The sequence below is a fragment of the Platalea leucorodia genome, assembly GCF_965183815.1.
Source record: "Platalea leucorodia genome assembly, chromosome: 9".
Lineage (NCBI taxonomy): Eukaryota > Metazoa > Chordata > Aves > Pelecaniformes > Threskiornithidae > Platalea > Platalea leucorodia.
The window spans coordinates 20,733,784-20,747,721 of NC_138831.1; the positions used below are offsets into that span (position 1 = coordinate 20,733,784).

General features: G+C 53.1%; 1 protein-coding gene across 1 annotated transcript in view; it reads left to right on the forward strand.

Moving 5' to 3' along the window:
- Positions 1 to 2,276: 2,276 nt before the first annotated feature.
- The window catches only part of BSN (bassoon presynaptic cytomatrix protein), a gene marked incomplete at both ends in the record, with an annotated part of 92,833 nt that continues 81,171 nt past the window's right edge, over positions 2,277 to 13,938 (forward strand). Inside the window, one exon of the mRNA XM_082321504.1 lies at positions 2,277 to 2,449. Coding sequence (XP_082177630.1) covers positions 2,277 to 2,449 — 173 coding nt within the window. The remainder of the gene's footprint in view (positions 2,450 to 13,938) is intronic.

The following is a 13,938-nucleotide window of genomic DNA, read 5'->3' on the forward strand; positions in this document are numbered from 1 at the left end:
AAAAAACCAACCCAACAAAAAAACCCGAAACAAAATTTCGAGCGTTTTTGTTTGGTTTTTTTTCCCCTGTTCTGGCCATCTTGTCTGTCCTGATCCCCCTTCCTCCCTTCCTGCACTCTCCAGCTTCCTCCATACTTGCTGCTTTTGGAAGTTCTTGTTCTGTTGTTGTGTTCTTTGTTGCATTTTTGTTCTGTTTTATTGCACCTATCCATTGCCCCTGCCCGGAACTGCAGCCTTTTTGCTCTTGCTGGGTGGTTTCAGCTCCTCCAAAGCCGCCTTCCTCCTTACGTTGCCCGCTTCACACCCTGCCCCTGGCCCCGCGCAGGGCGGCGGCGCGCCCCGGCCCCGGCTGCTCCCTGCGCCCGAGGGGTGCGCGGGGCAGGGACGCCGGCGCAGCCGGGGCGGCGGTGCCGTCTCCCCGCGGCGCGCTGGAGCCGGTTTCTATTTCTGTGGCAGCAGAGGTGAGACCAGACCCAGTTTCACGTTTATTTCGGCTGTAGCGTGCCCCTGCTGCCGCACAGCCTGGGAAAAGCAGCTGCTGCCGCGGCTGGAGCTGGTGTTGAGCGTCGGGAGCAGCCTCGCGTCTCCGCTCCGGGGCTGACGGTGAGGCGGGGGGCGGCAGCGCCCCGTCCCTGCTGCGGCGGGGACCCGGGGGTCCCCCGGGGTGCCCCTCCTCTGCCCCCCCTTCCCCCCCGGGCCTGATCCTGGCAGCGGGGCGGGGGCTGCGGCAGGAGAGGGAGGGCGAGGCCGCAGGGTGGCAGCAGGGGACAGGCAGCGGCAGGCGGGCAGGGGGGGCCGAGCCCCTCGGGGCTGCAGCCCCTCGCCCCGCCCGGCCCTGGGGCGCGGGGAGCCGCCATGGGGGCGCCCCGGCCCCGCCTGCCTCCCGCGGGAGCCGCGCTCCGCTATGAACGGGAGCTTTAATTATCGCCGCCTCTCATTAACTACGGGCGAGATCTGGGTGAGGTGTAATTGCGCTGTGCGGCGCGGGGCGGGAGCCCCTGGCTGGGCTAGGCGCTGTTCCAAAGGCGCCTGTGCCCTGTGACCTCATCAGGCAGCCTGTGACCTCATGCAGGGAGGGCAGGCCTGTTGGCTGAGCGCTGTGTGACCTAATGGGGAGGGGGGGTGCTGGTTGGCTGGGCTCCCCGTGACCTCCCTGGGGAAGCTGGGTGCTCGCTGGCTTTGCCCAGGGATTAAGGAGAGTGTGTGAGCTCACTGGTTGGTCCCTGTGACATCATGGAACAGCAACGACGATCACTGGCTGAGCACTGTGTGGCCTTGTGGGGGACTGGGTACTTGTTGGCAGAGGGCTGTATCACCTCATCAGGGAGCCCGTGACCTCACATCAGAGCCAGTGTGCTTACCCGCTAGGCGCTGTGTGACCTCACTGGGGAGCCTGTGGCCTCATAGGGAGCCGCATGCTCATTGCCTGGCTGTGTGTGACCTCCTAGCACAACCCATGACCTCATGAGGTAGCAGGGTGCTTATTGGCCAGTAGTGTGTGACATCCCAGGGCTGCCTGTGACCTCACAAGGAGCAGGGCAATCATTGGCTGGCAGGGTGTGACAGCCCGAGGCAGTCCATGACCTCACAAGGGCATGGGACACTCATTGGCTGGCAGGCTGTGACATCCTGGGGCAGCCCATGATCTCATGGGGGAGGAGGGTGCTCATTGGCTGGCAGGCTGTGACCTCCTGAGGGAGTGGAGAGCCTGTTGCCCGGCAGGGTGTGACATCCTGGAGCAGCACATGACTTCATAGGGGAGGGGGATGCTCATTGGTTGGTAGTGTGTGACATCCCGCTGCAGTCTGTGACCTCATGGGCGATTGGGTGCTCATTGGCTGTCGGGGTGTAACCTCATGCGGGAGTGAGCGCTCATTGGCCAGCGGCGTGAGACCCCACAGGAGACCGGATGCTCATTGGCTGTGAGGGTGTGAGCTCGCGGGCGCCGCCTGGCGGCTGCGGGCGTTGCAAAGCGCCGACTGGCCGGCGGGCTGGGCGGGGCGGGGCGCTCCCGCGCGCCCGCCGTCGCCTCGTGCCGCCATTGGCTGCCCGGCCGCACGCCCGCGGAGCGGGGGGCACGTGCCGGCGGGGGCCGGGGCGGGGGGCGGGGCGGCGGGCGGCGATTGGCCGGGCGGCGCGCGTGCCCGCGGGGCGAGCGGGCGGGCGGGCGCGGGGCGGCGCATGCGCGGGGCGGCGGGGCAGGCGGCGATGGCGGCGCGGGGCTGATGGCGGCGGAGGCGGCGCTGCGCTGAGGGAGCGGTCCCGCCCGGCCCGCCATGGGCAACGAGGCCAGCCTGGAGGGCGGCGGCGACGACGGGCAGCTGCCGCCCGCCGCCGCCGCCGCCGCTGCCGCCACCGGGGCCCCGCCGCCGCCGCCCGCCTCCGCCGCCAAGCCGCCTTCAGCACCGGGCGGCGGCGGACAGCTCCCGGGCAGCGCGCCCGGGCCCAGGTCAGAGCGCGGGGGGGCGCTGGGGCAGGGGCAGGGGCAGGGGCAGGCAGGGCGCGGGGGCAGGGGCAGGGGCAGGGGCAGGGGCAGGCAGGGCGCGGGGGCAGGGGCAGGGGCAGGGGCAGGCAGGGCGCGGGGGCAGGGGCAGGGGCAGGGGCAGGGGCAGGCAGGGCGCGGGGGCAGGGGCAGGCAGGGCGCGGGGGTGCGGGGTGCATGGGGCGCGGGGGAGGTGGGGGGCAGGCGGGCGGCGGGGGGGCCGTGGGCGCGGGAGCAGGCGGGGTGCGGGAGCGGGCGGGCTGTGGGGTCGTGGGTGGGTGCAGGGGCGGAGCGGGGGGTGCGGGCAGATGCGTGGGGCAGAGCTGGGTGCCGGTGCACTGGTGGGGGGTTTGGGGCACCGGTGTTTCGGGTGTGGCGGGCGCGGGTCGCAGGGAGCGGGTTGGGGTGCAGGGGGCGGCCGGGGGCCCGCAGGCAGGAGCTGGGCGCAGGTCTGCGGGGCGCGTGCAGGCAAACGCAGGCAGGTGGGGTAAGAGAGGGGCATGAAGGGGTACAAACTGATGGGAGACCAGGGTGCAGGCAGGGGGTGCGGGCAGGCGAGGGAGGTGGATGGGGCTTAGGGGGAAGACGGAGGCACCCAAGGCAGGTCACTGCTGGAGGGCGCAGCCCCAGGGGAGCTGGCAGCTCAGGGACACCCGTGGGTTCTGGGGGAAGGCCAGAGTGTGGCTTGGGGCTGGGTGCGGGAAAGGGACGGCGTGCCCTCGGTGAGGAGCGTGGTGTTTTGGGGGCAGGAGAAAGGTGGGTGCTGCCCAGTTGGTAGAAGTCCGGCAGCGAGGGCTGGGGCAGCTGCTGGGGGAGTGGGGTTAGGGGGAGGGAGGGATGTGGTTCGGGGTTGGGGGTCTGGTCAGGGTGGGGGGACGGCGCCTGGCAGCACGTGGCTAACAGCACCAGGGCGTGCAGCCACCCCGAACGCGGCCACCCCTAACGTGGCCACCCAAATGTGGCCACCCTGACCACGGCCACCCCAACTGGAGCCGGCACCAAACAGGGAAGGTCGTTATGTAACAGGAGGGACGTGCAGCCCTGTCAGGAGTCATCGGTGCAAAACCTCGCGGGGAACCGCGCCGAGCCGCTCTCCCTCTGCCCGGCAGCGCCAGCCGGGAGGGAGATGCTTCGGAAGTGGGTGTGGGATTGGAGATATTCCTTAAAAAAAAAAAAAAAAAAAAAGCCGATCCTAAAATATCATCCTATCTGGAAAAATAAACACGAGGAGCAGAAAGTTGCACGGAGGGATGTGGGGGACTTGGTGGGCAGTTTGCCTACGGTGCGTGTCTGAGGCGGTGGCGTCTTGGGCTCTCCGCCTCGCCTGTGCAGCGATGAGCTCTGCTTGTGTTGCCAGTCGCGTTACTTTGAATGGGGAAAAGGCAAGTGGGAGCCCGAACGGGAGGCTGCGGTCTTGCCTGGCGGTGCTTTCCTCTCATTCCCAGCCAGCAGGCTGCAATTGCTGCTGGCAGGCTGCACCTTAACATCCAGACAGGATTCAGAGATCCTACAGGGCAGCCGAGCTGCAGGCAGGCTTTTCTTTGTAAAATCTCTATTAGCTTTTACACAGGGAGTGTGAAAAAATACCCGAGTGAAATTGTGCCCATCTTCCTTTATGCTTTTCCAGTTCCCCTTGCTAAAGAGTCACCAACCCCTCTGCTTCGGACTCTGCCAGCGAGAACTTGTTCATAGGCTGCTCATAACAATTTAAAATTAAATACCCACATGGCTATTTAGGCTGTCATAACAAGATCAGCCGAGGGAGCTGTGCAGATCTGCCGTCTCTGCCCATTTTTGGCGCTGCTGCGGGGCTCCCCCATTGCTGGCCAGGGTCTGCGTTTGCTGTTGGGTACTGGGACTGGGGGTCCTGGGGGCTTTGGGGGTCCCAGAGCACAGAGGGCTGGCAGGGTGGAGGAGCACAGTCCTGCAGCACTGCCCATCCTCACTCCTCTCCTGCCAGAAACACCAGGTTGGTTTTGCTGGCCATGCCTGAGCCTTCGCACACTGTGCTGACGCTCCTGCCCCTCCTGGGGAGCTGCTGCCGCTGAGGAGCTGCCCTCCCTTGCAATTAATTAACGCAATTAAAGACGTGGGCTGTGCGGGGCTCCACGGGCTGGCGACAAAGGCTGCTGTGGAGCGGCAGTGGGATGGGGAAGATGCTGATCTGTACCGGTGTTTAAAAACTGAGTGTAGGAGGGGTGTGGGGAGCTGAGATAACACTGAGGGATTTTAATTGAAGGTAATAAAGTGGAAATGAAGGAAAAAACAGGCCTGAAAAAGAAAGTCGTCTTTGTGAGATGCAGGAGTGGGCACATAAGATAGCCCAGATGTTGTAAAAGGTTTAGCAAAGCACGGCTCGTGCTGACTGAGCAGCGGGTGTGTGGTGCAAAAAGTGCCACACCAGAAATCCCAAGTGACAAGGGAAAGGAAAGTGAATTTCTCTCAATATCTGGGCAATTATTTTTTTTCTCTGAATTAAGTAACCTAAATCTGTATGCAAGCCCATGAAAACCAGAGTAGTGTTGCTTTTCTGTGTAATTTTTCACAACTTGCTTTGTGTTATGCAGGGAAATAGTCTGAATACCTTATATGCGATACGCTGGATTTCGGGGTCTTGTGTTTAGATTCATAATAATCGTTTTCAAGAAACTGTGTACACTATGGAGAGACTTCAGAGGACAGAAAACGTCCTGTAGAAGTAACATCTTCTCACTGGGTTGCAACATCTACGGATATTTATAAACTTTGATTTTCTGCTTGCGTGCTTTGGGGACCTTTTGGGGAGCTTTTGGGGGAGCCGGGGTGCAGAGGTGCTGGAGGATGAAGGGAAGATGTGTGAGGTGCTCGGTTAGGCTCTGCCAGCGGGGCGCAGCTCTGAAAAAGGCAGACTCGGTGCAGGATTGCATCAGGCGAGGCATTTTCAGCGCAGATGGGAAGACCTCACCCTTGTGCAAGGCGCTGCTACAGTCTCGCCTAGGGGGGTTGTGCCCAGCTCTGGTACTCGGGCCAGGTGATGCTGAATCAGAGGAGGGAGGGAAGGGTTGCTGTTAGTCTGCCCGGACAAACAGAGCCTCTGTTGCCTGAGAGGAGATGAAAAGATGGAGCGTTATTAACCCGTAGGATCAAAGGAATACAAATTCGTTGCGGATGCATTCAGACTGAAAACTTTCCAGCTGCCTGGCAGTGGAGTCCCCGTCTGCTCTTCCAAAGAGACCCCCTAAGCACACGGGACAAACTTATTTTACGGTGCAGCTTGATGGATTGATGAAAAGGGGTTGGATGGCAGAGCAGGGACGATCCCAAGTTTAGAAACATAGCTTGGGGCACGGCGCTTTAGGTGGCTGGTTTTCCTGGTATCCTGAAGAGAGACTTTATTGCTGCTTCCAATTGTATTTGCCTGTGCCTGATTTATGCCCAGTTCATTCAGGTTTTCGGTCTGTCTGCTGCTCAGCCGCGGAGCTCGTAAAAGACTTTTTTTGATGCCTGGATGCATGAGCTAAGGCTGAAAGATGGGAGAGGGGAAGAGGGTCGGTCTCCTGGGAAGTGTTGAGGACTGGCCACAAATACCCGGGCTGTCGGTGGGAGCAGCAGTGCTTTTAGCATCGCTGTTCCTCCGGAGCCTGGGAGATCTGTGCTGCCAACAGCCAGGCTGGCTGCTGGGCTTCAAGGTCAGGAGGAAGCTTTCTCCTACGGCAGAGACCTCCGGGACCTTTGCCTTCTGTGATAAAGAAGCCACTTTACTGAATACACCAACATTTCTCAAGTCTCCAGGTAGGCTTGCTGTGAGTTGAAGGTCTTGAAGTGACCAGGAAGGGAAGTTTCCAGTACTGAGTGGCAGCAACTCCGGCGTGTGCCATGAGCACTCTCCCAAAGCCTTCACTTGGCTGGAAACGGCAAGTCAAATGTTGATCCTGTTTACCCTGCTATACATTTAGCATCAACTTGTTTGGCAGGGGTTGGGGCTTGAAGTAAAAAAATCAGGTGTAGTAGGTATAGTAGAAACAGGACTGAAAGAAGCACTCCTCCAAATCAGAGAAAATAGCTCAAGTTTAGAAAAAACGTTAGTGCAGTTCAGATGCTCCATTCTGCCCTTTTGGTAGCTCACTTTCATTTGCTGGGTATTGGCTTGTTTTCTTGCCATACGCACCACAGCAATAATAGGTAATAAGTATATACATCACTTTTTATATATGAATCACTTTTCACAAGCTTGCAGAAATGAGCAGTCAATGTCCATTTTCATATGACTGTGCTAGAAATAAAATGAGACTGTGTGATGGAAAACCAAGCTAGGGACAGGGCTCGCACTTGTCTGGAGTGCCAGCTCTGTATTTGTTTCCATGCGCTGCTGGCCCCAAAGAGACTGAGCCCTGAGTAGGACCGTGCAGAGACGTTGTCATCAGAGGCATCGCTGGAAAACCTTTTCCTTAAACATTAAAATAGCTTTTTCCTGGCCTTTTGCTGAACTGTGGACTGGCACTCTGGAAAAGCCTGCCATGCACCTGCCTTTAGTAAGTAATAGTTTGTTTGGTGTAAGAGATTTGGAGGGGGCTGAGGCTGGGTTTAAGCGAGGAGGGGAAGAACAGATATGCAACGTTTCAAGCTGATAAACCTTGTGTGAGCAAAATAAAAGGTAAAAGGAGGAGTATGAGATGGCTTACTTGACGGATCAAGTCAAAATATTTGCTGTGTTAAATATCCCACTGGGCTACAATTCGTCTTTCTCTCCCGTGATGGGCAGGCGGTGTCAGCTGCAGCACGTCTTCCCTTTAGCAAGCGGTGTTTTACATACTTTTGATAGCTCTGACAGCAGCCATTAGGCCACTGAATTTAGATGGCGCAATTCTGGGTGCTTAAGTAACTCCAAAACCTCTTTTGTGAACGTGCTCATCAATATTCAAAATGTTTGGCATCAAATATTAATGCCTTTATTTCCAAAACAAATACACAGATTTACAATCCGCTTCACAGGTTGGGGTTTCTCACTGCTGAAACCAACCTGGATGCTGTGCCGAAGGCATGCCTCTTTACCCTTTGCTTTTGCTGCGCGATGTACCTACGCTGTCTGCTTCTGCTCAGGAAGAAAGGTGTGGAAGAATTTGGAAGGGTTGATTTCCTTTCCTCCATTGGCTCATGCTGGTTGAAAAGCTGGAGGACTCTTTGGCTCCTTCTTGTGCAGCTGCGGCTGTGTCAGGGCCGCTTTCTGTGCCCTGAAATCCCGAGTACTGGTGGTCAGCCTCTTCTGCTGATGTTCGGGAGCAGTGCTGCAGCTCGAGTGACCACATCCGCTGGGACCGGTGGGTCCCTCCACACTGCGGGTCGTGCCGCGCAGCGCGGTGGGCTGGCTGCTGCTTCTCCAATGCGACTGAATAAAGCTATTTCTTTTCTCTGCTGCATGAATTGAGCACACATTTGATGCTTCCCATCATGTTTCCAGTTCAGTGCAAACAGGTATTCAGTGCCATGGCGTATTCCTGCAGTCTGTACTGGTTTGGGGAATACTCGATGTGCACCTGGACACCTACTTGCCAGAAAAATGCAGCCTGCCTGTCTGTGCAGTCCTCTTCACTGAATCCCCGGCTGGGGCTGGCACTATGGCACACCATCAGCCAAGGGTGTTGCTAGTAATCCTGTTGCAATATCAGACTCATTTCCTAGTGTATGAGATGCACCTTCGGAAGGATGTGACGGGCAGTCAGGCTGCAAACACCATTTCCAAAAACCGGGTAGCTCAGTAGGGTGAAATGGGCTCCATGGCAATGGCGTTCTGGTTTTTCACTAAATGTAGAAATAAGATTATCACGTTGCCTTCGCTGATGAGCACCGCTGCTCCTGGATGCTGCTCGGGTTTTTTTTTGACTGATGAGTGACAGCAAGTGCTGATGGTCATCCCGGTCCCACACATTGTAAACTGTTATGAGTGTTGCACATATTTTCTTGAGATTGAGATCGTTGCTGTTGAGCCATCACTGTGTTTTCAAACGTCTGTTTGAATGACAGATTTGTTATTTTTGCATCAATCCATGGGCACGACTGTTCTTCTGAACAGGTTTTTTTGGTCTTTTTTAGTGCCTGGAGGTGCTGAGCTTTGGCGTGACCCCCAAGAGCTGCTGTGCAGCCTGTCAGTCATCACTGGGCATGCCGGACTGCTTTTCATGTCACTGACGCTGAAAAGTTTTTATAAATACAGTGAGCTGGCCCCTCACTGAGAGCACCCAACACCTCAGACGAGCTATTTAGGAGCCTACAAGAGGGAGCAGTGTCATTGCATCCTATTAACACTGGCCTGTGCTTTACAGTGAGGCTGGAAGGCATGTTCCTGGGGGGGTCCTCACTCATACTCTGTTCATATTTAATGTCAAAGATGACTTAAATATACTGGTGATGGTATCTCACTGACTTTTGGCCTTTTTCTATCTTACTAATGCGTGTTTGCTATCGAAGATAGACCCTGGCCCTGTTAACAGACTGGAGACAGCGGGTTGATGGGGCAGGAGACAGCAGCTCCCTGCCCATGCTGAGCTCCTCGGAGGCAAAGGAACATCATCCACCAAGTCAAGAAAAGCTGTGTCTGAATGCAATTTTTGTTTTGTTTTGTTTTGTTTTCTCTCTTTTTTTTTTTAAAGTGTAATGGTTTGGCTTGAGATGAGAAGTGATGGTATGGTAGCCAGCCTGACTTCTGGCACAGGGTGGTAAAGATCATCACGATGGCTGACAAAGGCAAACCAAAATATGGAGTTTAGAGGTCCAACCTAGCCAAATGGCAATGCAATATATAAAAACAGTGAGCATAAATAAGTGTAGCAGCAGTTTAGCAGAGGGTGCAATGGGATACATGATCACACAAAGCTTAAATAAAAGCTTCACCTCCTAAAATACACAGTCTCCTTCAGCCCAAAACTATAGTTTCTGCAATGTAAAGCAAGTTAACCATTCATATTGGCTTTATTCCCTGGGAAGATGTGATTAAATAGTTTGGTGCATTCTCTTTTGTCAAAAATGATTTAGTTGTGTTTCTAGGTCATTGTCTATAGAAGAAAAATGGATGTGTATTTAATGCGGTAAAGTGTATTAGGCATCTTCTAAGAAGAGCTACAACAAAAAAAAATGCTCTCCTGCCCAGCCTGTCCCTTTCTTCTTTCCCTATCCGTATCCTTTCTCTGATCCCTGTCCTTAGTGTTTCCTGCGGCAGCAGTCCTTCTTGAAAACCCATTGCTTACAGGTGGCTTCAGCAGCCTGCCCTTGTCCTCCTCTCGCTTCCTGATGTGAGGAAGAGCCTTTACCCCAGAGCAAGCAAGATGGACGTCTCCACTTGGGGACCATTAGTGCTTGGTGACGATGGGCTCAGTTGCCCAAGAGCCAAGTGACTGTAACAGGGTGTGTAAGGTACCGGTGGGCAAAGGTAGGAGCACAGGACTGGAGGAGACCTCTGGGCCATTACCCACTGGTAGACACCATTAGACATCCCATCATATAGTCCCACTAACAAGGTAACGACTAAGATCTTAAATGAGATACTCAACTTTGCAAAGCAAAAATGCAGCTTTGATTTGCCTCTGGTAGTCCATGTGTTTGAGACATGCAGCTGTGGCTTAACTTGTATGTTTTCCTGAGGGATAACAACACCTTCAAGCCCAGGGATGTTCGAAGACTTGGACTTGGGCCATCCTGGCCAGCTGGTTTTGCAGTGGGGAGCGATGGTGACTGGGATGTTCACCCATTTCTGGTTCTGCAGCCAGATGATGGGGCATGTTGCATGGCCGGGACGCAGCAGGGGCAGCCCTTGGTACATGGGTCAGGACTTGAAGCTGAGCCTTTGGAGATGATGTGATGGTCCTACCCTTGTCCACCATGCCCATCTCCTCCATGTTCACAGCCAGGCAGCAAGTGGTACGGGAGGTGAGGAAGGGTATGGGCACCAAGCCACCAAGACACTGCATCACGGTTACGCAGTGACTTCCCAACTTGTAGCAAGCTCTGTGCAGGCTCCTCTGACCCATGAGAAGCTCTTTCTCTCCTCCCTGAAGACTGTTGAGGCCATCCCTGTGTTTCTCAGTGTTTTCTCATTCTCTGTGCTCAGGCTTCAGTGCTGTGCTGTGACTTCTGTCCTGCAGCTTCTGAACCCCCGTGTGAGGTGCAGGCTGTCATCTCCTGCCTGTGACTTGCTGCCTGTCCCACCTGAAGTCATCTGAACCTCTGCTGCCTGAGCATCCTTAGCTGCTCTCCACGAGAAGAGCATCTCCTGCTCTCTTCTCAGAGGGTTTCCCCCTTTTTGACAATTATAACGCAACCTAGAGCAAGCAGATACTGTATGGCTCAAAGGGAAAATGCATCCGTGCTGCTTGAGAAATGTTGCTGAATGTTGAAGTTTTTTGAACAGGAATGACTAACTGTTCTTCACTTGGCTCCGGGACCTGCCAGGGACCATGGTTTCTCAGACATGACAAAGCAGTTTCCCATGCTGAATAGCTTTCACATGAGGATTTGACAGCTCCTCTGAAGGCCGCAGAAAAAAAAATATCACCTTGGACCAAAATGTTGCCTGGTGCAGATGTGACAAAATTCAATGTTCCAGCTGGTGTGTTTGAGGTTGGCATGCCCTCCTTCATCTGGCCCCGGGTGCCTGAGGTACAGACGTCAATGTAGGTATTACAGGGTAGGGAGACTTTCAGATGCCAGATGTCAATAACTGAGAGTAGCCTTTGAACCTTTTTTCTTTTTTTTTTTCCTTCCCTGCCAGTAGAATATTGCTTTTTAGCCTGTTTTGAGTCTTTCCTGGCAATGGGGGCTCACAGGCCTCTCCAATTGCCAAGAGGAACGTGAGGCTGATGCCAAGCTCAGAGCCTGGCTCCAGTGGACGTCCCTTTGCACCTCATGAGGTGCTCTCATGAGGATTGTAGTGTTGTGAATGTGGGGATTTGTTTTGGAATTTGGCTTTATTTATGGATTTTGAGCTCTGTTAGGAGATGCTTGGAGTATGTGACCTCTTCTGACATGGTCTCAGGGTGCTCTGTCCTTGGAAGTTGTACATGGGCATGAAGTCAATGTTAGATGTGTCTTCTTCAGCTATTAAATGGATTCAGAGGGGTCCTGCCCCTCTCACCAGCCCACATGAGACCTGACTGGGTCTGCCATGGGCTCCCCAGTAGGAGAAAGAGTCTGTTGGTAGCTTGTGTCCTTCCTTCATCAGTCTAGACATGAGGAGTATGAACAGATTTTGCCATATTTAGTACATGAGAAAGGATGAAATTGTGTGTGGGAATTACTTTCAAAGATTGACATGTTGTAGCTGTTACCCACTCTTTTTTTTTTTTTTTTTAACCAGAAAAAACAGATTGCAGCCTGGGAAAAGCAACGTGTTTTTTTTTTTTTTTCTTTCATCTCCTAATGAAAACATTTCAGTTACAGATATGTGAAGTTATAAAATAGGAATAGTTGAAATTTGGAAATGTATAATAAGTTCTTAAGGGACTTGGTAATTTGCCTTCCTCTTGTGAAAAAAACAAATCAGCTGATAATATAAAGCTTATGAAAGGCTTGGGGAAAATGCAGTGCTGATCTAGACCTTTTTCCATGTTGACTCCGAACTGTACTTTTTCCTTTGATGAAACATGAAATTACTTTTAATTTATTTTGTTCCAATTCTAGTTACATAAACTATTATTTGATTGTACAGCTGGACTGAAAAACTGTAGGAGGTCTCACATTTAGGATTTTGCTGCCTCTTTCTCATTAACCCTACAGACTGATTTCTTTAAATGCACCTATTAATCTTCTTAGGGAGACAAATTGTTGTTTGGTTGGGTTTTTTCTTTCTTTTTTTTTTTTTTCCTTTAAACACTAAACTCCCAGTTAACTGCCAGAGTAAACACTGATGATTTGAAGCCTTTCCAGGTACGTCTGTGCTGCAGTTGGACATGGACACATGCTAGCATTGTGTTGCCCTGGCCAAGCTGGGTTTGATGTAGTTTAAGCATCCGAGGTGATTACAGCCTAAACCGTTCTCGTCATGCTTGGCAATAACCTCCAAGTCTACGGGATGGAGTAATGCATTTTTTTTCCATTTTAATTTTGCTGTATGCTTTTTCAGTACCTTTTCTACAGTAACTTCTGTTCTGTTATTGACTCCAAGTTCGGGACTCATTGTGGGGCTCAAGTTTGGGACCCATTAATGTGATCCTTGTAGAACCAGCAATAGGATGCAGCGAACCACATGTTATCCTTGAAGTGCGCAGATCTTTCCCATATTTCCTCGGAAGTGCATCAGCTTTGTTGTCTTTTGCCCACCGATGGTAATCCACTGTATTTTGGGTTTCTTTTTACCTGTTCGTAGCAAGATTTCTCAATGGACCAGGCAGGTGTTGGTAGCGATCCATTGGACCACTGCCCCTGCGGACCTTCTCCACTCTCCTCTAATCCTCTGCTGGGAATGGCTCCTAGGAGGTTGGGAAAACTGCTGTCAGGCTGCTCCCAAAACACATCCGTGGGCTGTGTCTCCTCTGATATGAACGTGCGAGATGTCTGCAGCAGATAGTGCCAGAGCACATTGTGTCGGGGCCAGGCAGCATCAGTAGCTTTCCATAAATACTCCCGACGCCGGCGTACGTGAGGAGGCGATGCTGAGTTCTGCTTACATCGCTGTAAATCAGTCCTTGCTGTTCAGCATCTGTCCCGACTGTCCCTTTGTATTTAGGGCAGCTCTGTAGTCCCAAAGAGTGGAAATTTCCAAGCCTTCTCCTTTTCCCCGCTGTCTGCAAGTTGTTGTGGTTGTTTTGCTTGGGAATCCTGTAGCTGGGGAGCATGCAAGGAAAGACGGGTTGTTTCCATTTATATAGAGTGGAGATCTTTGAGTCTGCTAGTCCTGCAAGCACACCCCCAGCCTGCCCTCCACCCTCTGGGTGAGATCCTACCACCTAGAGCTCAGCAGCAGAGGAGGCACGTCGTCCTTTGCTGTCCCTTGAACCTTTCATGGTGGTGATTTTCAGAGCAGGTAGAGCCCGTTTACCACTTTGTTAGACTTGGTTTGGACTGGTTACACCAAAATTGTGACAGAACATCAGTTCTTGTTTGAGTGGGAAATATGGTCCATGTTACTACGTTATATGCCATTGATTACCTTAACCTGGCAAAAATAAGATATCCAGAAATTATCGCTCTGGGAGAAAACTCTGAAGAAGTATCTCCTTACTGTCCCTTTTGTACTTTATTTTATCTGCCTTTCTCATCTTGAAATTATCTCCTAGGTACACTGGTTAATGGATTAGGATATGATTTCTGATGGCTACACAACTTGGTTTCATCCAGCCCATGTTGATAATTACCAACTTAATTTTGACTTATTATTAACCAAAAATACAGTCCCAAACACTCTGAATCAACAAATTATCATGTCTTTCTTTTCCTTTGAAATGTGCAAACAAAATCAACTAGCTGCTTTGGGTAGCAATAAAATGTCT